At 45.0% G+C, this 25,253-nt stretch overlaps 2 protein-coding genes across 4 annotated transcripts; both read left to right on the forward strand.

The window, feature by feature from the left end:
• The first annotated feature begins 688 nt into the window (after positions 1–688).
• Rbm3 (RNA binding motif protein 3) lies at positions 689–4,199 on the forward strand. 2 transcript variants are annotated; one of them, XM_055607930.1, is made up of 7 exons: positions 689–784; positions 1,411–1,528; positions 1,799–1,905; positions 2,548–2,653; positions 2,746–2,839; positions 3,191–3,272; positions 3,620–4,199. In XM_055607930.1, the coding sequence occupies exons 2-6, from the start codon at positions 1,426–1,428 to the stop codon at positions 3,249–3,251; spliced, it is 471 nt and encodes a 156-aa protein (XP_055463905.1). In that variant the 5' UTR covers positions 689–784; positions 1,411–1,425; the 3' UTR covers positions 3,252–3,272; positions 3,620–4,199. The 2 variants fall into 2 exon arrangements, with proteins under 2 accessions (XP_055463905.1, XP_055463906.1); XM_055607931.1 differs by having other exon boundaries at positions 3,194–3,272.
• An 89-nt stretch (positions 4,200–4,288) lies between these two features.
• Wdr13 (WD repeat domain 13) lies at positions 4,289–25,253 on the forward strand. 2 transcript variants are annotated; one of them, XM_055607929.1, is made up of 10 exons: positions 4,289–11,523; positions 16,262–16,341; positions 17,043–17,283; positions 18,106–18,215; positions 18,336–18,466; positions 19,006–19,313; positions 20,048–20,228; positions 20,320–20,461; positions 22,419–22,537; positions 22,910–25,253. In XM_055607929.1, the coding sequence occupies exons 2-10, from the start codon at positions 16,301–16,303 to the stop codon at positions 23,092–23,094; spliced, it is 1,458 nt and encodes a 485-aa protein (XP_055463904.1). In that variant the 5' UTR covers positions 4,289–11,523; positions 16,262–16,300; the 3' UTR covers positions 23,095–25,253. The 2 variants fall into 2 exon arrangements, with proteins under 2 accessions (XP_055463904.1, XP_055463903.1); XM_055607928.1 differs by lacking the exon at positions 4,289–11,523 and adding an exon at positions 15,780–15,964.

The following is a 25,253-nucleotide window of genomic DNA, read 5'->3' on the forward strand; positions in this document are numbered from 1 at the left end:
TGGGAAAGAGCAAATTTCCAAAAGTCAGTCCTTTGAATCAAGAGCTATTATCCTGAATAGAGAGCAAAATTCATGCTGTGGATTGGGATTTGCACCCTCTGAAGGTAGAATACCTGTTTTGCTCAAAGCATTATCAGGCTTAAGGAGACTGTCAGATGGGGATATGAGCTGAAGTCAGAGGTGAGAAGGACGGCACTAAGTCCCATAACAAAGCGAGACGTTAGGCACAGGTGATAAAGGAGTAGTGGTTAAGGATTCGGAAATGTAGGGTCTGACACCAAGAGCTTTGAAGGTGATGACGTTGGGGCTTTAAGGGATATGAGGTTAAAGTCCTAAAAAGAAAAAGAAAAAAAGATTGGTTTCTGAGGATGGTAGTTCATTGGCACCGATCTGCTGTCAATTACGACTTCTATCGAAAAGGACAAATGACTTCAAAGGGAGTGAATATCTCGTCAGGGAGGACAAGGCTATTTGAATCCAAACGTTTGTGGATGGAGCGGGGGACAATATCTCAGCTAAACGAGAAATGCTTAAAGTAGGATACACTGAACTCATAAAGTTTCTATTCCCGGAAGCCGGCAAGGCGAATTGCTTCCTCTGCCTGACTTTCCCTCTAGCCAACGCCCCACGCCTACCTTAACCAATGAGCGCGCGCGCTGGGTGACGTTCTGTGACGTATCCGCTACGCTCGCTTTATCAGGCGTCTTCTCGCGTGGCAGCCTCTCTCTCGTCTCGTGGTTCCTTAGAGCTCGCCGTTTCTACAGCTTTGGCTTTTAATTTCCAGGTAAGCAGCGTTTGTCTTGCATCGTGGTCGTCCCTCACCTTGCTTCCTTGCTCCCCAGGGGCGGGGAATGAGAGTAGAAATAGGAGCGGCTGCTGACACGTAGGCTTGAGTTTCTCCAGGGAGGGCTTGTCCCAGGCTACAAGAGAAATCTCTGTTGTGAGGCTGTCCTGTTGCATCCGAATGGGAGTAATGCTGGGAGGGACGGACGGAGTCGGTGGCGGCAGTGACCACGCGACAACCTATTTTGGTTGTCTCTTCCCACGTGACCACCGCCATCTTGTTCTGCAGGGAAAGAGGAAATGCAATGCAGTTGTAGGCCTGCGCGACCATACAAAATGACGGGTGTAGAGGCTTAGGATGTTGTGGGCATGCGCGGGAGCAGTCGTCAAATGGCGAACAGCCTCATTCTGGCTTGCTGGTTCCCGCCTTTTCTGCTCCTCAGTCTCTTGCCATTGATAATCCTTTTTAGCCCATTTGTGTGTATGTGTGTTTTCCTTGTAATTTTGATAATCCTTTTTAGCCCATTTTGTGTGTGTGTGTGTTCCCTGTAATTCTCCCGGTGTTTGGCATGTCACCACTTCCCACAGTCACTATATTCCCCAGTATTCCACATACTCTCCCTATAGGACTTGCATTCTGCCATGTCTTCTGAAGAAGGGAAACTCTTCGTGGGAGGGCTCAACTTCAACACCGATGAGCAGGCACTAGAAGACCACTTCAGCAGCTTTGGGCCTATCTCTGAGGGTGAGCCATGGACCAGCCCACGAGTTGAGGCTGGTGGATAAAAGCTAGTGTGGGACCAGTATCAGAAATTCTCCTTAAGTTCCTTGTTTGTAAGATATAGTTAGGCTGAGAAAAATCTAATGAGATACAGGATTAGGGGTAGGGGTGGTTGTCTATTCTCCCAAGTGCTATTTGGTGTGTGCTGATGTGTACTGTTTACTTTTCAGGCTACTCCTTTCCATTTAAATGTTAAGATTCTAATATTTCTATTTCTACCCCTCTCCCCCACAGTGGTTGTTGTCAAGGACCGGGAGACTCAAAGATCCCGGGGTTTTGGCTTCATCACCTTCACTAACCCAGAGCATGCTTCAGATGCCATGAGAGCCATGAATGGAGAGGTGAGGCCTCCTGCCTCCAGAGGAGCCTTCTCCCTGTCTGCCACTTTCTTCGTTCTTTCTGTTTTCCCTCTATGTCTGCCAGGGGCAGCGTGGCCACGAAGCCCCTCGGTGTCCACTCACAGGAGCATGACTGCCTTCTGTTCTAGGGGGTGGAGGGCAGCGGCAGACAGAGCCGGGCTGCCTGGGAGGCGACGACTGGTCCTGCATGAGGCGGAGAAGCCACCTGTGGATGGTTGACCTGCTCTGGGCTTAGGTAGTAGAGTCTGCAGACCTGTGGGCCTGGCCCGGAGAGGACCTCGTGAGTCTTCTGGGATGGACTCTGAAGCCTCAAACCAAGAGAGGTGTCTAGCCCAAATAGTCGGGCAGCTTAGAGGAGTGGGGAGGAGAACCCAGCCTGAGTTCAGTCAAGATGTAAGTAGTAGCAGGGGAGCACGGTGGATTCAGGTCGTTTTGTGGGATTTTGTAGCTCCTGGTGAAACCATTCTGGTCAGAGGAGCTTGTTCTGGAGCATGGCACCCAGAATTTGGTGCTAAGCAGGAATTTCTGGGCTCTTGCCTAACTACCGGTGCCCGATCTTCCCTCTGCTACTCCCGACTGACTGACAGCCCTGCCTCCTTGTATCTGTCTCCTTCCCATATCTAGTCTCTGGATGGGCGCCAGATCCGTGTGGACCATGCAGGCAAATCTGCCCGGGGAACCAGAGGAGGTGCCTTTGGGGCACATGGGCGTGGTCGCAGCTACTCTAGAGGTAAGTTAGTGCTGGTTGTATTATGAGATGAGCTAGAACCATTTGTTAGAAGCCTGTCTCTGAACTGCTGCTGTTTAAATATTTTCCCATAGGTGGTGGAGACCAGGGCTATGGAAGTGGAAGATATGACAGTCGACCTGGAGGATATGGATATGGATATGGACGGTCTAGAGACAACAGCGGCAGGTGGGTGCTGAGAGTTTGGGATGCTATAGTGCTGGTCTTCTTAATTCAGTAGCCTATAGTGCTGGTCTTCTTAATTCAGTAGCCTAACTTGCACCTAGCTGGAAATGGGAGTTTTTACGTGGTGCTCATACATTTTATGTGTTCTGCTTATACATTTTTAAAGGTTTTGTATGGTGTGGCTTGGGTATATCAAGGGTCAGTGTGCCAGGCTCTGGCAGTCTCCATCACTACAAAAAAGTAGTTAGACTTTATATTGTGGATCCATTATTATGAGGTTGATGTGTATAGTTTTTAATGTTTAATGTCTACAATATAGAGTACATTCCTGTAAAACAATTGCGTTTTCCCCAGAAGCCAGGGTGGCTATGACCGCTACTCAGGAGGAAATTACAGAGACAATTATGACAACTGAGATGGGACATGCACACATAATGTAGGTGAAACCTAAATATTGGGAGTGAGTCAACCTGTGCTCATCAGACCCTCCTGTCCTGCCCCTCTTGCTTTTCTTCTCATTGCACTGCCCTATATCTCTGCTGCCTTGATGTCTTACCCAGCCAGTTTACCTCAGCATCACTTGGCTGCCCTTGCTTTTAGCTGCATGCCAGAGCTAGTTGTGGGATATGGTGTGGGGTACCCGAAAAGTGATCTTATGTTCTGTTGGGACATGGTAGAAATAAGAGGTGGTATGCTGCATCTTTATCAACTCTGGGAGGTGAGCATGTTTATCAGCCTGTTTCTTCCTGACATCAAAATTCTACCCCTTCTTACTATTCTCAGATACACAAGGAATAACACTCTTCTGATCCAAGATCGTCCTTCCAAAATGCTGTATTTGTAAAGATTTTTGGAGCTGCGCTGAAACATCTGTTTTAGTACATCAAGTTCTATTTTTTAATTGAGCTCCCAAGGTAGTTAGAGACCTTTTAGAAAGCTCCAGGTGTTCTTTAAGCATTTTTCCCTTTAAAGACAAATATTAAGACATTTGTTACAGTCCCAATATTTTTCCTTTAATTAGAATTTTTGTTTAGGTGCTCAGGATTGTTTCTGGCCCCAAAAGGTGGCCAGGCTAATGTTTTTTAAATTAATGGATATTTAGGGACATTTTAAAAAACTTGTACAAATGTTTATCATGGCCAGAAAGTGAGTTCTGAATGTACCTATGAACAATCTGAATCAAGATCATGATTACTTAGAGATGTTTTTTATTCAAGATCACCGTCCTGATTACATAGAAGAACTTTAAAATGTTTGTGAATGTCATTTTTTTTTAATACTGGAAGAAAAAGTATTCTGTTGTGTCTGATGTGTTTAGGATGTCCGTTATGGAGCTAATTAAAAGATGAAACCTGAACACAAATCAATATTGATAATGCTTTTTCCTTATTCAACCCAGTTTGTAATTTAGAAGTAGAAGCAAGTCAGGATGAAGCTTGGAAATGTACAGGGGTGGGCAGAAACTGCCGAAAGAGTTGAGCCTTGAATTTGAAGTTAGGAAAGTTTGGATTGTCTTGTGGGTGTATGGTGAGACATGAAATGTGGTGGATACAGGTAAAAGTCAATTCTCTTATGACTAGAACCAAGTTTTCTGAAGTAGTTTCTTGGTCCTTTTCACAGCTATTGTTTCCTTAAGTTTTCTATTATGAGCACAAGGTGCATACCCTCCTTATAAGATTGTCCTGGGAGCATAAGCACATTAGTCTCATGACATGGGCCCTAAACCCTACCATAAACAGATAGTATGCTATACCTAAATGATGGAAATTGTGTGGGTGTGAGTGGTGGTGGTGGTGGGGTCTGGAACCCTATGTCAGGCATGAAGGAAACCTGGTTAGAAAACAGGAATTAAAGAAAGTTCAGACTGGATTCAGATTCCTAAATTCAAATGTGGGGTACTACTCCCTGCTCTTTGACCTTTGGTAAGACATTTAACTTATTTTCTTAGCATTGTGTTCCACATTTGGGGAGGAGAGTCATATGAATAATTATATAAAGCCACTAAGGACAATTGGTAAACTTTCTGTTAACAAAGGTTGTCATGAGAAGCCAGTGGTGGCCCTTTAAATGGGGGGAGGGGCTATCTTTATCTGTTCAGTTCTGCTTTTACGTTTAGTGAGGGTTCTGGTGGCTATCTTTTGCTCCCATGGGTATTAGTCCTCTATTGATTACTTTTAGAATGGAAAATTGAGTTTTGTCCCTGGTTATCAGCTGGCTCCATACCATCAGGATCCAGATTCCAAAACTTTATTCTGAACAGTTTGCTTCATCCTTGGGGCATGGAGGCTTGTCTCCTCAGGTCTCCCAAGGATATTTTTTTCTCACACCCAAATGGTCATGAATTTGCTTTGGCAGGTGGATGAAGACTCAGGAACTTCCCAGAATTCTGCCTCACCCACTGAGCCAGGCCCAGAATATGGGGCATTGTGGCTAACCCCACCAGGTGGGTACTTGGTCTGAGGAAGTATAGGGAAGGCCCTATGCTGGACCTTTGGGGAAATAAGGTGGTGGGAGCTGGCAGAACCATTTTCTGTCTTAAAGGTGGGAATGGGGAGGAAATACACCCAATGTAAACTGAGGTAGTATTTCATAATCAACCATAAAATGGCTACAGCTAGATGATTTTCTACAGTGTGTTGTGTGGTAGTATACACAGTCTCGGAATTCTATAAAAATTGCCCCACTTTCCAGATAACTGGAGCTGTATTTTAATAATTTAGCTGTGGAAAGCCTGTCTCAGTGATAATTGTTAGGGAAAGAGCTCAGGAGGGACATTGCGGAAATTTGGTCCCACAGACCTTGGAGAAACTCAACTTTTGAGGTTCAAAGCTCCCCTAGTGTGAGATTGGACCGAGAGCCAAAATAGCAAATACCATGGTCAAAGCACCTTGGTGCTGGATTTACAGGAGTGTGATGTCATTCTGGAAGATAAACCCATGGCTTGCTGCATGCGAGGCCAGCAGCTAAAAACGACTGGTTTTAGCCCCTGCTTCCTGGCTTCCTCAGTTTTAACGTTTAAAATGAAAACGATCACCACACCCATGGACCACATTTTGCATTGAAGGCATATAGAAGGTGTACTGTTTTTCCAAATAAGTTCTATGGTTCCTTTACATCATGAAAACCAGTATCCTGGTTTTGCAAGCTGCCTAGTCCCTTCTTAGCAGGAAGCTTATCCCCTTATTAATGTTGGATTTTGAGGAACTGCCCTATGTCCTGTAGAGTAGAAGGTGGGGCTTGTTTACCTTGTTGAATTGTGGCATTCCAAATAAACCTTTCTTAATATGCTGGTGTTTTTATTTGGGAAATGGTTTTTGCTTGGAATTGAATCCAAGGTGAGTCCCTTGGTATATGTGAAGCAAATCATTTTGATCTTCCACTATAGATGGAAAGTGTGGTATTGTGGTTTTTAACAGTAAAAATTAGCATGGCCTCTGAGAAACCATTTGGTAACTGAAGAATATGATACTAATATGCATTGAAACCCAAAATGTGTGGGATCCAGTTACTTTCGGTTTAGACTGATATTCAAAAGCAAGGAATTTATTGCCAAAAAGATAAATTATGCTTGTCTCCTATGAACTTAAGCCACTGGAAAAGGGAGCAGAGGACTCCTTAGAAAATTAGCAGACTTAAAAAAGTAATTTGACTTCATTCAATAGACTGACTTTGATTTGGCGGACATGTGCATAAAGTAGTACATTAACATTGCTTCAAACCTGCTTTAGCAAAGCAGTATTGGCAGTTGGTTCACACAGGCTTATAAATATTTTCTGCTTCACTTGGTGTCATAGTCAGGGCTTCATAGTATCTAGGCAAGCACTCTACCAACTTAATTTTTTTTTTTTTTGAGATAGGGCCTTATGTGGTTCACACTGGCCTCAAACTCATTTTGCTTCCATTTTGCAGGTGTAATTCAGAAGCATGAATTCTTATTGTTCCTACCTTTTCTAACTTATTCCAAATAATATATATTTAAAGCATAGACATGGTTTTATAAATATACACACTAAAGATAGTTACTATCAAGATAATTGCCAAGTTTATTACCTTCATATAATCTGCTTTCGCTATCTATAAAAATGTGATTTATTATTTTAAGTATGCTACAGTATCACTAGGCTGATGCTGTCTTCAGGATGAAAACAGAACTTCAAATCATACTAGGTGAGTATGCTACCTTTGAGCCATCTCCTCAACTAATATTGTCTTTATTTTAAGGTTAGATACTATACTGTAAGTGTGTTGGGTCCATATGTTGGCTGTTTTATTTTATTGTATTTTTGACCTATGCCTTTATTTTCCAAGATGTTTTAATTTAGGTCTGTGTATGGTTGGTTCTCTTAGATATCAAAGGTCTCCGATTGCTCTGGGGTAAGCCAGCCAGTGACACCAGAAGCTAAGCTCAAGTAACCTGCAAGAGCAACATGGACTTATTTTTAAATTTTATTTTTGTTTGCATTGGTGTTTTACCTACATGTCTGTGTGAGGGTGTCAGATCTTGGAGGTACAGTTGTAAGCTGACATGTGGGGGCAGGGAATTGAACCCAAGTCCTCTGGAAGAGCAGCCAGTGCTTTTTTTAACTACTGGGCCATCTTTCCAGCACCCACAACATGGACTCTTAAAAGATACTGGGTCATCTTTCCAGATCTCTCTTTAAGATAATGGCTACTTCTCTCTCCCTCTCTTTTTGTTGTATCTATGGTTGACCTTAGCTAATGAGGTCTGTTAAGATGGTTCCTTGGGTGTAAATCTGGTTCAAAGGTCTAGCCTGACTTCTATCTCCAGATGCCACAGTGATGTTTAGCCTGAGACACAGGCCACTAGAGCTACATGTCACTTACAAAGAAAAAAAACGTACTCAGGTGTGTTTGGTGATTTCAAGCAGAGTGTAATGATGGCATGTGCCATTAGTGCCAGCACTCTGGAGGCATAGGCAGATGGATCATCATGATCTACAGAGTGTGTTCAAGGACAGCCAGGACTACATAAAGAAACTCCTGTCTTAAAAAACCCAGAACAACAACTAAAAACCTTTTGTTGTTTTGGGACTACCGTGTTCCTGATTGTCCAGAAACCTTAAAGACTGCAAGAAAATCCTCTATTGGAAATGACTAAAGTTGTATGATACACTATATAAGAAATATTATTTCTGTTCGTCAAAATTTTAAATTTCCTTTTGTCTCTGCCTTTTAGTGCTAGGTGGGATTATGGGTGTGTGCCACCATGTGTGTGGTCTGCTGACCAGGGATCACACCCTGAAAAGTGATTCTTAGAAGCCTGTAGGAGCCCCTTCCTATTCCACTGTGCTGGATTGTTGACGCGTTGAGCTAATGCAGCTCTTGGAAATATAGCCTCTTATGTGCCAAGGACACCAGGTCCAGTCCTAACAGGCTTTCAACTCTTAAAATGTATTCAACCATTCTTTGGAGGTAGCCCCCAGCCTTGAAGAGCATGTGATAAGTAGATGTCCCATTAGTTGCCTAGGCACCGCACAGATACTTAATTCTATGCACTTCAGCTAGTTTCTGTGTTAACCATCAACTGCCCATAAAAGCTTTAATGAGGTCTGACAGCTACACTAATTAATGGATATAAACAGACTAATTTAGAAGGCAGACATAACATATTGGGATCTATAAGCTGTACACAAGGGTTTGTGGCTCTATTTACAGACTCAAGCATGCATTACTCTTGTGGAGTAAGCTTTTTTTAAAAACCCAGTCAAGTACTGGAGAGATGGATGAGCAGATAAGAGCACTCTTCGAAAGCACCAGAGTTTAATTCCCAGTGCCCACGTAGCAGCACACAATCTAGGGGAGGTGGCATCCTCAAGCAGTTTAGGCAGAAAATGAAATAAAGATAAATCTTGGAGGAAAAGAAAGTCAAGTCAGTTACTCCCATAACATTTGTGCCACTAGATTTTTCCATTCCCAGGTCTCTTCAGCTTATGTATACAGTATTGTGCCTGTGCCTATTCCTATAGGCCAGAAGAGGGCACCAGATCCCATTATAGATGGTTGGGAAACAAATTGAACTCAGGATCTTTGGAAGAGCAGCCATTGCTCCTAACCTGTGAGCCATCTATCCAGGCCAGGAAATGGTGAATTTTAACTTCTGATTGGTATGCCCCAATCCTCATTTGCCCCATAATAGGGAAGAAGTGGATGGGGATTTTCTAGCCAGGGGGTGGTGGTGAATTCTTTAATCCCAGTCCTCGATCAGCAGAAGGCAGGCAAATCACTGACTTCAGGAGAGCTGTGGCTACATGAGAAACCCTATGTCAAAAAACGATATTCTATTAATCTCCAGTTGAACCTTAGCTTTACGGCCCTTCCCATTTCAGCAGTTTGCCATGGTTCTGAACACACCTCTGTAGACCGGGCTGGCCGTGAATTCAGAGATCATCCTGTCTTTACCTACCCCCCTCCTGGACTTTGGTTGAAAGATTTTCTTTATAGCTTTGGATGACACAGACTGGCTTTGTAGACCAGGCTGGCCTCAAACTCAGATCCACCTGCCTCTGCTGGGATTACAGGTATGTGCCACTGATCCTGGCACCTTAGTACTTACTTTTTTTCTTTGTAGTTGGTGCTTCTCTGTGTAGGCCTGGCTGTCCTGGACTCACCTTGTAGACCAGACTGGCCTTAAACTCAGAGATCTTTCTGAGTGCTGCTCTTACAGGCATGTGCCTCTGCCTGGCTTTAGTACACATCAAGCCACCTCCACCATGAAGTTAGCAGGTGTCAATCTGTGGTGGTCATGAAAAGTCCACAACCACTCCCCTCCTCAAATGTAGTTCAGTTTCTCTGCACATTTTTATGCTTTGCAAGTCATATAGATAGGAAACATGAAGGCAGGATGAATCTAAAAGATCAATGACCTTTTCCATCAGTGGAGTCACTATTGTCATGTCTACTTTGGCTGTGGCCTTCACTCATCTGACAGTGAAACTACTGGATCCTGTTAAGCCGCATGAGTTTCCAGCTCTTTTGTAAATCATGGTAATCAAAAGCTCCAGGAGCTGCTTCTTATGTTTTGATAAAGAAGAGTGCAGCACTGCTATTCCCTGAAGCACTCACTGGTCACTAAGATAGTTAAATCTTTCTGAGCTACCAGCTAACTGCCTTCTCATCAACTTGTTCAAACTAGTATATAATCCAGTGAGAGCATATAAATGATTTAAACATTGAAAAGAAGCTAGGTTCAGTGGGACACTAATCTCAGTACTGGGAGGCAGAAGCAAGTGGATCTCTGGAGACCTGTGCTACACGGTGAGTTCCAGGGCAGCCAGAACTCCATAAAAGACCCTACTTCAAAAAAAAAAAAAAAAAGAAAATAAAGATTGAGAAGAAATGTGTCTGTGCTTTGTGACTTTTGTTTGAGAGTTCCTGCAGAGGCCAAAAGCTGGAGGAATCCAGCCGGTTGTGAGCTGCCTGGTATTCTAGGAAGTGAACTTGGATCCTCTGGAAAAGCACAGCAAACCTAGTCTTAATGCTGGCCACCTTTCTAACCCATGAAAACTGCAGAATAAGTGCAATAAGGAAAGTAGAAGCCAGGGGCTGTGGTGCATGCTTGCAGTCCCAGCACTCTGGGAGGCAGAGGCAAGTGGATCTCAGTTACAGGTCAGCCAAGGCTACACACAAATTCTGTCTTAAATTTTTTAAGCTCCTGGGGAAGGAAGCTTTAAGGAGTTTGGGAAAACTAAAAAGGGGGAAGTCAAGAAAAGGCTGGTATTTGTGTGTGTAAATGGGGGCTGGAAAGATGGCTCAGAGATTTAAGAGTACGAGCTGCTCTTCCAGAGGTCCTGAGTTCAAGTCCCAGCAACCACATGGTGACTCACAATCATCTACTGGGATCTGGTGCCCTCTTCTGGTGTGCAGGTGTACATGCAGACAATACTACATAATCTTTTAAAGTTCCTGGAAAAGGAAGCATTCAAGAGAAATCAGGAGTTGGGGAGGGAGTCAAGACGGATATGTTTGTCTGTGTATAAATGCCATGTGTGTATGGGCGCCCTTGGAGATCAGAAGACGGCAGTGGATCCTTTGGAACTAGAGTTCTAGGCAATTCTGAGCCACATGATGTGGTTTGGGTGCTGGCAAACTGAACTTTGGTCCTCTGCAAGAGCAGCAATTGCTCTTAACCACTGAGTCACCTTCCAAGCTCCCAGGGAGGGAAAATACATTTGAAAGTGCTATAATAAAACTAATACATTGTATGCTGAGTTAAAATTTTTAAGTTAGTCTAACCATGAAAAATAGTAGTCAAAACTTAGTATCTATGCCAGGTGCTTAACCAAAGCTTTATGTGTATTAACTCATGTAACCATTATACCTGTGAGACAGGTTTTTCAAATTAAGAGTGATTCACAAACATTATGTATCTTTTGCCTGAGATCAGCAGAACCACTCCCAGTGGCCAAGTTATACTGTCCTTTGAAAGATTACACTGCTTCTAGAATCAATAGCAAATAGCACAAGCCCTTCCCATTAATGACTAATTCACCTTTAATCCTGTCATCAGAGGGTTGTACCCAATCTGGACCTTCCTGAGACGCGATCTCAGAGAAAGGACCAACAAGATTGCTCAGGGTATAAAGACCCTTGCTGCCAAGACGGAAGGACATGAGCTTGATCTGGAACTTAACTGTGTGCAGTCCAGTGACCTTCACAGGTGGGCTCTGGTATGTATATCCCCTCTCCCAAATACATTTAATAAAAATGTATTTTTAGTAGAAACATTGATCATTGCGTTTTTTTATGATAAAACATGAAAATGCAGTGTGGACACAGATGAAGGCCAGTTAAACAGACTGTCACACTTTGATCCTTTGGTGCTTTAAGATTTTCTCCTCTAAACTAGGGATGGGAACAGGATCCACAACATTCCTATTAAGATTTAATTGGCTGCATATGGTAATGAGTAATGTAACCCTGGCTACTAAGAAGGGTAAGGCAGGAGGATCAGAAGTTCTAGGCTAGTCTGGGAAATTTAGTAAGACCAAGCCTGAAGAAGAAGAAAAAAGATCTTTTGGCATGGTTGCTCATGTCTTTAATTCCAGCATTGGGGAGGTAAAAACAGGATCAGAAGTTGAAAGCCAGGCTAGCCTGGGCTACATAAGACCCTGTCTGAAACAAAAATTAATAAAAGACTGGAAGCCAGTTGTAATAATCCAACACTTGGGAAGTGGAGACAGAAGTGTCAGTTCAAGGTTATCCTCAGCTAAATAATGAGTTGGAAACCAGCCTGGGTTACATAAGACCCTGTGTTTTAATGTGAAAGGCACTTGTCTAGCATGTCAGAGGCCCTGGGACCTATCCCCTGTACCGTAAAACATTAGATTAATACATGTAAGCTACTTAAATAATGTCCAGCACTGTCCAATGGATACTTACTATGGTTTTATTAAAGTTACTTTTTTGTGACAAGACATAGTTTATTCTGTAGAAGTTACATTTCAGGGTATTTTTAAAACATACAGTGACAAAGGATATCAATAGGATTCACTTATCAATTTTTTTGGGGGGGGCAATTTAAAACAAGCTAAATTTATTAAATATTAAATACTATACTAAGAGAATAGACTTTGGTCAGGAGCATTCTGCAAAATTTCCCAGCTGGAATGGCCTTCCTCACTTCAGACAACCTAAAAACATTACTTAGTTGATGCTTAGGGTTTTTTTTGTTTGTTTGTTTGTTTGTTTGTTTTTGGTCAGCTAGACACAGGTTAGAGTCACTTGGAAAGAGGGAACCTCAACTTAAAAATGCCTACATCAGATTGGCCCGTAGAGCCATTTTCTTGATTGATAATTGGGTGGTGCCACCTGTGCGCATATAGGCCTGGGTTGTATAAAGAAGCAGGCTACAGCAAGCCTTGGGGAGCAAGACAGTAAGCAGTGTTCCTCCATGGTCTCTTGTTGGAGGTTGGTCTGAAGTGTGTTACTGCCCCTTAAGAACTGGTTACACCTGTCTTTATTTTGTAAACCTGTCTTTATTTGTAAACCCACATATCTGACTGGTTGATTAAATATCCTATACCTGGGCAGAGCAGAATGGGATAGGTGTGGCTAAGGTTCCCTGTCTCTGGAGGACAGAGAGGATGATGGGAAACAGACGGAGAGGAAGAGAGGAAACATGAGGATGCCATGATGGATTAGCCTGGAGGAGAAATGACATGGGGGCTGGGAGGAAAGACTCTAATAATGGCATGAAAAGGCCCAGGTGAAGAATAAGAGCAAATATAAGATTATGGATGGAAGATAGGATTAAGAAGAATGGCATTGGATGGGGTCTGGGAGCTGGATGGTGAAGCTATTAAGACAGCATAGGTAGGAATATCTGCCTGGCCCAGGGTAAATAAGGCAGTTTTAAATCTAACAGGTGTCTGTGTTGGGATCTGTAAGCAGGCATCTCTATGGCCAGCCCCAAGGGACCTGACAAACCAGATATCAGGCATCTGTGAAGTCACCTATGGATCACCTGAAACCACCTGTGCATGTTCGCTCCACCTGTGCTCACTCCTCCTTTCCTCGCTCTCCCTCTTTCCCCTACCATGCCCAGAGACTGTCTCTCTGACCCCCTCCCTCTTCCCTTAATAAAACCTCCCACATGGAACCAGTCACGTGGTGTGATTTGTGTACCCACCATGTAACTTAATGAATAATCCTAACAGTCTGTGTCTTATTGTTTGTGATAGTGGGTTAGATAGTACCACTGTGATAATCTTAGGGCTAATAATGAAAATTATCTAGCCCAATAGCTGAGAGACCAAAGAATTAAAAATTAGTGGGTATTGGTTTAAAGTTTAAAGCACAAGCCTGAACAAAGGCCAGCCAGGTGGAGACATGTCCAGCCACCTGCAGGGGAGAAACTAGCTTTACCACATTCTTTTCCTGCCCACTAGAGATACAGTTGCTAGGAAACCCACCCAGATGGCCAGGCCAGAACTGTTTATGGACTTGGTTCCTAAAGTAAACCTATCATTTCAAAAGTCAGTTTCCCTTTCCCAATCATGTAACACCAAGGCATGTAACCCACTGCTTGCAGTTTTGTCCTTTAAAAACCTTGTTCCCCTAGACCACCCCTCCACATTCCTCTCCTGCTTCCACAGGAAGATTTGTCACCTGGGCTCCAGCACATATCCAATAAACCCTCATTTATTTGCAGCAGAGTGGATTCCTGGTGGACTTTGGGGGGTCTCACGAATTGGACATAAGAGCCATTTTTTATTTTGCTGCAACAGTCTCTGCTTCAGTTCCTGGCTTGATTTTTAGCCCTGATTTGCATTAGTGATGCATTGAGACCTGGGAGTTGTAAGGTAAATTAAACCATTTCCTCCACCAAGTTTATTTTGGTCTGTTTTATCACAGCAATAGAAAGCCTAACTAAGACAGTTGATTGTATTTATTGTGAAAGACTGGGGGGCTGGAGAGATGGCTCAGAGGTTAAGAGCACTGTCTGCTCTTACAGAATTCCTGAGTTCAATTCCCAGCAACCACACGGTGGCTCACAACCATCTATACTGGGATCTGATATCCTCTTCTCTTGTGAAAGACTGGATTCAATTTTATGACCCTCCAGCCAACCTCTTCCTTCCACTTCACCCACTTATAGAATGACCATTATGTTAGACTTAATATCAACCTTGGAAATTCTGTTGAGAGGAATAGTTGAGATACAGATTGTTAGGGTCATGGTGGAGTTATAGTGTGGGTTCATAAATCATGCCATGTGACTAGTTCCACGTGGGAGGTTTATTAGGGGAAAGGGGGGTGTCACAAGACTGTCTCTGGGCAAGGTGTGTGCGACAGAGAGGAGAGGAGAGAGAAGGGTGTGTCCTCTTACAAGGTGACCCAGCGTATGCGCAGACAGGTGGCCTCACAGATGCCTGATGTCTGGTTCATCAGGTCCTTTGGAGGCTGGCTGTAGAGATGCCTGCTTAAGGATCCCAACACAGATTCTAGTTTAAGGTGAATAACAGATCATTGGGATAGTTTCCTTGGGTCAAAACCCCAAAACTTGTTTTTCCTAATTGCATCATATAAAAACATTTGCTGGGCATGGTGGCACACAGCTTTAATCCCAGCACTTGGAAAACAGAGGCAAGTGGATCTCTGAGTTCAAGGGCATACTGGTCTACAGAGTGAGTTCCAGGACAGTTGCGGCTACACAGAAAAAACCCGTGTTGTAAAACCAAAAATGGGCTGAAGAGACTCCTCAGTGTTAAGAACACTGGCTGTTTTACCAGAAATCCCGAGTTCAATTCCCAGCAACCACATGGTGGCTCAAAACCATTTGTAATGGAATCTTATTTCCATTTCTGGTGTGCTTGAAAACAGAGCACTCATACACATAAAATAACACTGAAAAAGAAAAAGAAAACAAACAAACAAAAAAGCCGGGCATGATGGTGCATGCCTTTAACCCCAGCACTGGGGAGGCAGAGACAGGTGTGTGTTCAAGGCCAGCCTATTCTACAAAGAGAGTCCAGTGCAGAAAATCAAAAAACAAAGACAAAAAAAAAAAAAACCCCACAAATTTCCTAGGGGCAACTCTCCAAGACCAGTTACTCCCAGTGAACACACACATGGATTCTTCTCATCACATAGTGTTTAAGAGATTCCTCACTGCTCTAAGAACTAGAAAATGTTCTAGGAGTCAGTCTCTGCATATATTTTAATTGCCTCGCCAAATTTGTGCTGCTCAGCACCAGCCCAAACCACTTCCACAAGTTATGTTTCTGATTTTTAGCTAGTGGTTGCATACCCACCCCTGTCCCTCTCACCCTAGTACATTATCCCCGTATATACAAAAGGTGTCAAGGGAGAAATGAATAGAACCCAAGGGGTGGAGCCTCAGTCCTTGTAAGGGAAACTACAGTCCTTTAATGCGCCTGCGAAGCTCCCACGTCCTGGAAAAAGTTCCTATCGATTTGCTCTGTGCTCCGCAGCTTTTTCTGGTTGCGGGCAGCCATCTTGCCTGGAGCTTGAGACAGGGAGAAGAGAGACAAGGAACGGGTGACACTGGGCTCAGGGCTGCCCCGGGGGCCTCGAGAGCTAGGGGCAGCCTCGGAGGTGGTCCTGGGTGCTGGGCTATGCTCTAGGACCAGAAAAGGGAAGGCGGAGGTCAGAAGGCTTGATGGGTGGGAAATGTCAAACAAGACTTGCTAGGTGGGGGGAGGGTTGTTGCTAAGGCAACTGGAGAGGGCGGAGTCATGTCTGAATTGTTGCTGCGAGTCAGCCGAGTGCTGCCCAGGAAAGGAAGGGCTAGGGTGATGACCAGGCTAACGCCCCACTGGGATTTCGCGACATCACCTGTGTGGAGGGACTTTGTGTGTCTTTGATAACTGTCACCTGCTGGAAGGGGCGGAACTAGATTTCCTCTGCCGGGCACACTGAACATTCCAAGCCCTTGCCCTGCAGGCTCCCGCAGGCAGACGCACCATAGAAGGAAGCCAGGGAATGGCCGCGGTGTGGCAACAAGTCTTAGCAGTGGACGCGAGGTGAGGCGTGGGGTTGGAGCCCATGGGAGCGGAACTTACTGTGGTGCACGAGCAATGGTGATATGCGAGGCTGGGCGGACTTAGCTGGTGCCGCCGCGTGAGCATGCGCAGTAGCTTGGTGTATGATCTTCCTGCCATGAAGTGGCGGGTGGGGGTGGGGAAGGGGGCGGAGGGGAAGGTTCTAAAGAGCATGCTGGGAAAAATGCGGTTTGAAATGGACAAGCGCAAAGAGACTGTCTTTGGGTGGGCAGTGGAAGTCAGGCTGGTGACTTCCTACCTAGACCCTCACTGCCTATCCTTTTCCCCAACTTATCTTGATATCACTACCCTATTATTATTACCCAATTGCTACCCCATACTAACCTCTACCGTTACCTGACCCTAACCTCCTTTGCTGTACATTGCCAATCTGTACAATACCAGTCTGTCATTATGCTAGACTGGTATTCTAATTGTCCCCAGATTGACCCCACAGAGCTGCATACTGACTATGCTGTCCCCAGACTGATCTTTTCATCATACCCATTATTACTGCAGAATGACCCCCATCACAGTACCAAGAGAAAATCTCCTATGCCACTGCTGATCAGTCTTACCATCCCAATCACTGCCAAACACCTCATTGCTCTACCCTATTCTTCGAGCTGATTTATTCCCTCTGTCCTGTGCCTGCTGCCTGCCCTGCCTTCTGGAACCTACAGGTACAACGCCTACCGTACACCAACATTTCCACAGTTTCGGACCCAGTATATCCGCCGACGCAGCCAGCTGCTGCGGGAGAATGCCAAGGCTGGGCACCCCCCAGCACTGCGTCGGCAATACTTGAGGCTACGGAGCCAGCTGTTGGGCCAGCGCTACGGGCCACTCTCTGAGCCGGGCAGTGCTCGTGCCTATAGCAACAGCATTGTCCGCAGCAGCCGCACTACCCTTGACCGAATGGAGGTGAGCTCTTGGCTACACCACCTGCCATGTATCTCCCCTGCCTCAATAGTCACCACGACCTTTTGTCAAACCCCAGTAATGTAGAAACTACTGTTCCAGGATCAGTAGAGGTCTAAAAGGTAATATAGCATCTAAGTCGATAACCCGGATAAACAGACAGTGAATTAGGGGAAAAAAAGGTGGAGCAAGTCAGATTAATGAGTGAGCATTACCATAGTATAGTAAGGAATCCTAAGACAGTACCATAAAATGGACTTAGGAGACAAAAAGGAACAAGAGTTTGGTGCAGGGATGTAGTTCAGTGGTTAGAGTGCTTGCCTCCTGTGTATGAGGCTGATGGTTCTATTCCTAGCACAACAAAAAAGAATGATAAGTCACTACTCCAAACTCAAGGAGAAGGAAACAGTGAAACCTGACTGAAGTGAGAGGCTGATTTGAGTGGGATTTTGGTGGAAAAGTGGTCATTCCTTGTGAGGAAACATGTATGTACTAAGGATGTATTGAGCCGGGCAAGGACAGAAACAGGGGCACTAGTGAAGAAACTACTGAAACAATGCAAGCAAGCAGTGATGGTGGTGGCTGGTGCTATGATGGTGGCTGGTGAGAAGGGACCAAGTCTGGTCATATTTTGAAGACTCCAGACTTCATGGTTCTCACAAACTAATTTCTTTTCTTTTGAGACAGGATCTCACCATGTAGCCCAGGCTGGCCTCAAATTCACTATGTAGCTAAGGCCTTGAGCTCAAGTGATCTTCCTGACTCAGTTTCCCAAATGGCTGGAATTAGAGGCATGCACCATCACTAATCCTCTCTTGTTTGCAGGACTTTGAAGATGATCCTCGATCCCTGGGGGCCCGAGGACACCGCCGTTCTGTTAGCCGAGGCTCCTACCAGCTGCAGGCACAAATGAACCGTGCAGTCTATGAAGACAGGTACATACTAGAGACAGGTAGGGGTGGGGGTTCACAAGGAGGAGAGGGGCCCTGGGACATGGCAAGGCCTGAACATCCTCACTTACCTCCTATCATCCCCTACTTCCTGTTGGGGCTCAGGCCTCCTGGCAGTGTGGTACCCACATCGGTGGCAGAGGCAAGTCGGGCCATGGCTGGTGACACATCGCTGAGTGAGAACTATGCCTTTGCAGGCATGTACCATGTTTTTGACCAACATGTGGATGAGGCAGGTGAGCTAACGGGTAGTGGGATCTATCACCAAATATTTGTTCAGACAACTCCCCAAAGCATTCTTTTCCAGAATGCAAGACCCCTGGCACCCCACCTCAGAAGGAGATTACCATTCATAAAACCTTTATCAAATGTAAAAGCCCTCTGCAAAGTTTTTGGTGCTTTGGTACTGTAAAGAGCCATAGAAATTCAAGAGAGTCCTTTAGGGCAGGCTGCCTGAGTTCTTGAGTCATTTGGAAGAGTTCAAAGCCTTTGTTGAGGATAACTCCCTTGCAGAGTGTGTAGTGAATGGTTTTTCAAATCAAACTGAGAGCTTAATTATTGTAAAGTACTCATTAAGACAGGACATGCTCTTTTGCATTGCAGAAAACTTTTGCAGTCCTCAAAGTGCCTGCTAAGATTTACAAAGCATTTTGACAGTAGGTCTTCTGAGGTTATAACTCTCTTTGTCAGCCAAGGAAAGCCCTTTGTTGAGGCTACCATTCCTTGTGCTCAGTGGATGTGTTCACTCCCATAAATGGTTCCTTGGCATTTGCAGTCCCAAGGGTGCGCTTCGCCAATGACGACCGGCACCGCCTGGCCTGCTGTTCACTGGATGGCAGCATCTCCCTGTGCCAGCTGGTGCCTGCCCCACCCACTGTGCTCCATGTGCTACGGGGCCACACACGTGGTGTGTCTGACTTCGCCTGGTCCCTCTCCAATGACATCCTCGTGTCTACTTCTCTCGATGCCACCATGCGCATCTGGGCCTCCGAGGATGGCCGCTGCATCCGTGAGATCCCTGACCCTGATGGCGCTGAACTGCTCTGCTGCACCTTCCAGCCAGTCAACAACAACCTCACTGTGGTCAGGCTCCAGGACACCTGCTCAGCAAGGGGGTGGGGTGATGCTGGGTCTGGAGGGCTGTCTTGGGGCACCAGAATATAACATTTAATACCCCAGGTCCTATCACACTAGTCCTGTGGTCAGACTCAAAGGGAAAGAGACCAATAAAAACAGTTCATGGACTGGGATGGCCTTGGCTGGGTTGGGGTTGGGAAGTTGTGGTCCTGGGATACCTCTGGGATACATCAAGCACAGTCTTACAGTTTTCTGTCTACAGGGGTTGCTGCTAGGGAGCAGGATGATGAGGCTGAAAGTTCGTCTAGTCTATCAATGGTAGCCCCACTGTGGTCAGACTCCAGGACAGACTGGTCAGAGGGCAGAGGAAGGACATGGAAAGTCTGGCATGGCCTGGGGGTAGGGAGTTGAAATATAGGGGAACAACAGGCCATGAGTGAGCTAGTTCTTGGGGCTCTGTCTTATTTCAATGGTAGCAGCTCATGGGCTTCAGAAGGGGGTAGGCCAGGGTATAAGGGAAAGACAGAAGGGTGTTACAAGATGAGGTTTTTCAGACTCTAAGATGGAGCCTGCTTTAGTCTCATTAGCACAATTGGTCTAGCGTGGGCATATTGAGAGGTAGCTAAGGAGTAGGAATTATGCCTGGGTCACCTTTTGGTGTACCTGCCACAGTCCCACTGTGTTAAACTCAGAGAAGGACTAGATGAGTCAGAATGATGGTGTATGTATTCTACCCACAGGTAGGGAATGCCAAGCACAATGTGCATGTCATGAACATCTCTACAGGCAAGAAAGTGAAGGGTGGTTCCAGCAAGCTGACAGGCCGCGTCCTCGGCCTGTCCTTTGACGCCCCTGGCCGGCTGCTCTGGGCAGGTGATGATCGCGGAAGTGTCTTCTCCTTTCTCTTTGACATGGCCACAGGTAGGCAGGCCACAGACCTATGTTTTGGTACTCTTGTTTTTATTGTCTCAAGACTCAACACTTGTCCTCACCTTTGCCTCCACTGATTCAGGAAAGCTGACCAAAGCCAAGCGATTAGTAGTACATGAGGGCAGCCCTGTAACCAGTATCTCCGCCAGGTCCTGGGTTAGCCGTGAAGCACGGGACCCCTCGCTCCTCATCAATGCCTGCCTCAACAAACTGCTGCTCTACAGGTGGGTTCTTCCCCAATTAGGGCCATCTGGGCAGAGAGATCCTGTCCCTTCCATCAGAGTGTAGCAAGAACCTGTTTGCATTACATTAAGTTCACCAAGGACAGAGGTCTGACCTCATAAAATGATGAGGATAGGGTTGAAGATGTAGCTTAGTGGCACAGTGATGGAATAGATGGTGCAGAGCTCTGGGTTCCATCCTCAGAAATACAGAAACACACACACACACACACACACACTACATAGTATGGTGATACATGGCTTACAAAGTGCACACAATGTGGTAATATCGATAGCAACATAAAAAGGAAAAGCAGAAATGAAAGCCTGATTGAACATTGCTATGGCCAGGCCCTGTTCAGAGCAGTTTGTATGTACCACCTTATTTAACCCTCACAACAACCTAGGAAATAATACTGTTATTGTCTCCATTTTAGAGTTAAGCAGACTAAGACAAAATACATAAAGGGCTGAGAAGGTAGCTCAGTGGTAGAGCACTTGCCTAGCATGTGCTAGGCTTTGGGATCCATTCCCAACACTATAATTAAAGAAAAAAATACCAGCACTTATTTCCCATTCTTTGTTTTGATTTTTTTCACGTGTGTGTGTGTGTGTGTGTGTGTGTGTGTGTGCATTCACATATCATGGAACATATAGGGAGGTCAGAGAAGAACTTGTGGTAGTCTATTCTGTCCTTCCATGCATGTTTCAGGAATCAAACTCAAGTTGCCAGGCCTGGCAACATGTGTCTTTACTCACTTGAGTTAGTTCTCCAGTTCCCTGTCTTTGTTTTTCTTTGTTTCATGTTGGGAGTTGAACCCAGAACCTTGTATATAATAATAACACATTCTACCACTTAGATAAACCCACAGCTAGATTGTTTTGTTCTTTTGATTTGGGGACAGAATTCATTCTCCCCTTTCATTTCTGTCATGTTACAACCCTCTAGCCAGCATGTACAGCATAATGACCAAAATGACTTCAAAAAGTTATGTTTGTTCAAGCTGGGCTTAATAAGCTCTTGACCTCAATTATGGCATGTGGGAGGCAGAGAAGCAGGTTGATCTCTATGAATTCAAGGCTAGCCTGATCTATATATGAAAGTTCCAGGCCAGCAAGAACTTCCCAGCAAAACCCTGTCTGAAAACACACAAAACTAACCTAGAGAGATGGCTCAGCAGCAGTTTAGAGCACTTGTTGCTCTTTGAGAGGACTTACGGTCAGTCCCCAACATCCACATGGCAGCTCACAACTGTCTGTAATTCCAGTTCTACGGGCTCCAACACCCTCTTTTGGCCTCCTCCAGTACTATACACATATGGTGTACAGACATACATGCAGGCAAAACACATAAAATGAAAATAAATTTAAAAAAATGTTAGCATTCATTGGCTGGACCCAGGCCCTATATACATAGCAAATGTGCAGCTTGGCTGTCATGTGGGTCCCCTAACAATGGGAGTAGGGGCTGTCTCTGACTCTGCCTTTGGAGCTCTTTCCCCTAGCTGGGTTGCCTTGTCTGGCCTCAGTGGAAGATGATGCCCTTAGTTCTACTGTGACTTGAAGTGTCAGGGTGGGTTGATACCCCTTTCTGAGGAAAAGAGGAAAGGAAAGGGATGGAGAGGGATGTGAGGGTAGGGTTGGGAGGAAAGAAAGGGAGGAGTCTGCAAGCAGGCTGTAAACTGATGAAATAAATAAAGTAATGGAGAAGAGAAAATTTTAAAAAGAAAGATGATATACACCTATGATGCCAGTACTCTAAGAACTGACACAGGAGGATCATTTGAATGCATGCATTGAGACTCAGCTTGTACAACATAGTAAAACTCTGTCTAAAATCAGAATTTCATAAGCATTGTAAATATCTCAGCTACATGAGTTAGAACACAGACTGGTCCACCAATGGTCATCTCCTGAGGATAAGGTTGAATCCTGACCTTTTCTTTTGCCTTCTCCTCAGAGTGGTGGATAATGAAGGGACGCTACAGCTGAAGAGAAGCTTCCCTATTGAACAGAGCTCACACCCTGTGCGCAGTATCTTCTGTCCCCTCATGTCATTCCGCCAGGGGGCGTGTGTGGGTGAGTGCGTAGGAGCAGGGTGACTGGGGAACTGGGAAAAGGCAAATACCAGTACTGCTGCCAGCCTGCCTCAGATATCACAACACCCTGATGCCATGACTTTCTGGGCATTAGGGTCTCTTGTGCCTTAACAGCCTAATGCCTAAATGCTTTAAACATGGGGCCATAAACAGCTTGGGAACTTCTCAGCTGAGCTAGAGACCCCCCTTTGCCCTAAAATTTCAAAGGAGGTAGATGAGCTCCCATCTAAGGATGGTTCCTTTTAAACTACCCCCAAGATATCTGAGGCTCTCACACCTCACATACCCTCAAGGACTAGGGTATGCTGGGGTATCACAGTAACCTCCTTGACTCTCTCTTTCATCCGGACAGTGACAGGCAGTGAGGATATGTGCGTTCACTTCTTTGATGTGGAGCGGGCGGCCAAGGCTGCTGTCAACAAGCTACAGGGCCACAGCGCACCTGTGCTGGATGTCAGCTTCAACTGCGATGAGAGTCTGTTGGCGTCCAGCGATGCCAGTGGCATGGTCATCGTCTGGAGACGAGAGCAAAAGTAGGGCTCTGCCAGCCCTGCATTGCCCTCCTCCCACACTCCAGTCTTGTGTTGTAAATAAAATGTCTGTGGTCGTGTTGAGGGGCAACTCCCAGGTCTCCCACAAGGAGTCACTAGGGAGCACTGCAGTGTGTTCATCCATTCAACAAGCACTTCCTGAGTGTCTGCTGTCATGTATCATGTAGTCATGCGGCCAGTAGACAGGAACGAAAGCACCAGCTGTGTTGTCAGGAACTGTTCTGAGAAGCAGGGGGACAGCTGTGGTCTCATCTGGCAGAAATTCCTGCCCTTGTGGCCTCCCATCCCAGTGGAGGCAAGTACCTGGTACATAAATGTACTGTCATTCCTTGCTGTTCCATTTGCTTTATAATTGTTCAACTTCATGACCTTTTGACCTTCCAGTGGCACAGAACCACTACGACTCTTATATCCCCAGTCTTGTTTTCCTACTTTAAATGTAATGTTCAGTAAATTACATGTGCTAGTCAACATTTGGTTATAAAATAGACTTTGCATTAGGTAAGTTTGTCTCCCTGTAGAATAATGTCAGTGTTGTAGGCACATTTAAGGTGGGTGAGGGTCAGGTAGGGTGTCAGCTATGTTAGGTACACTAATGCATTTTCAACATACGATAGTCAAGACGGGTTTGTTGGGGTATAATCCTGTTTGATGAAGAAGCATCTGTAGATAATAGAATACACAAAGATGAGTGGTGTGAAGAAAAAAAAAAGGGAGGAAAGATGAGGTTGTAGGAACAGGAGGGTGCAGTAGCTTCTTGGGGCGATATCATCAAGAAAAATGTTCCTGACAGGATGGGTGAAATGAAGGAAGTCATAGTGTGGGGATAGAAGCACATCCTTGACAAGAAGAAAGGTTAATGCAGAGGCACTGTGTGTGTCAGAACATGACTGGACTGTGTGGGAGAAAGACGATAGACAGGTCTTTCAGGCTTCTTGGGCCATAGCAAGGAGCTTGGCTTTTCTTGAGTGAGGGAGGTGGGATGGGATCAGTCAACAGTAGAGAAATGTAGGTGGGGGAATGTTAAGTTCAACCCTAGAATTTCATGAGATTAGGTTGTAAAACTCCCCCATGTGGCAGCTTCTGTCTGGATGGACCCCACACTTGTCTGTGCATTGAGATGTATCCCACAACCAGAAAGTAAAAGAGCTGAGTTCTTGGAGCACTAGTTTGGCATTCAGGCAGCCATGGACTCTTGGGCTGAGCTACATACAGCTCCTGCTGTGGGAATAGGAAATAGGAAATCTCTAAGCTTACCTCTGTCTCCACCCATGTAAATACAGAGCCCTAGTTTTAGCCCTGGGTCAACTCAGAGACCAAATGCTAATGTTCATTATTGGGTATTAGCAAGGAAATAAATTTCTAAATAACTCTCTGGTTAGAACCATGAAGAAGTTTCAAGGTTTGAAGAATCACCAGGGGCTGTTATGGATAACCTCCTATATGCTGCTACATTTGCTATCATTGGAACTTTGGGAGCTCAGGGTCATCAACCTGGTGAGCCATGGGGCTAACAGCAGCACTTTGAGAAAAGAAGATAACTACTCCCTGTTTGTTTAACCTGTTAACAGTGTGGTTGCTTGCAGCCAAAAGCATTTTCGACTCTATCGGCCAGATCTTAGGCAAGTGGTTATAAGATGGGGATATTATCAAGCTGGACTGGTCATGTAGTTAAAATCATACATGTGTGCCAACATTCCTAATCTCGCTTGAGGGTCACTGATTTTCTGTGAGGACTGGAACTTAATACAGCTGAAAGACACAGCTTGAGAGGACCAGATACCGATTAAGTTTAAGAGACCCTCACAAGGATAGCAGTTCAGACCTGTGTGTTAACTCTTTTCTGTACCAGATACACGGTTTCAATCAAGGTCTGTAGGTAGCAAGATAATTTGGGCAAATACCAGTTTTCTCTAACTTCCTTCTTTTCTTCACAGTTTCCACTTTCTTTATGAGTCCAGTTTGGGGATGATTGATGAATATTGTTTGCATGATTTGGGGGGGGGGTTCCTTCTTGTGAAATTTTTTTTGAGGTGACAGTTGACATTCGACTTTAAATTCATCTTGGTGACACTTTTGACTCACAACCTAAAGGAAAATAACCACTGAGTAAACAAAGAATAAAAAATAATGTTATTGGTGAAA

This window comes from Psammomys obesus, unplaced genomic scaffold (genome assembly GCF_907164565.1).
Source record: "Psammomys obesus unplaced genomic scaffold, mPsaObe1.curated_primary_1811, whole genome shotgun sequence".
Taxonomy (NCBI): Eukaryota; Metazoa; Chordata; class Mammalia; order Rodentia; family Muridae; genus Psammomys; species Psammomys obesus.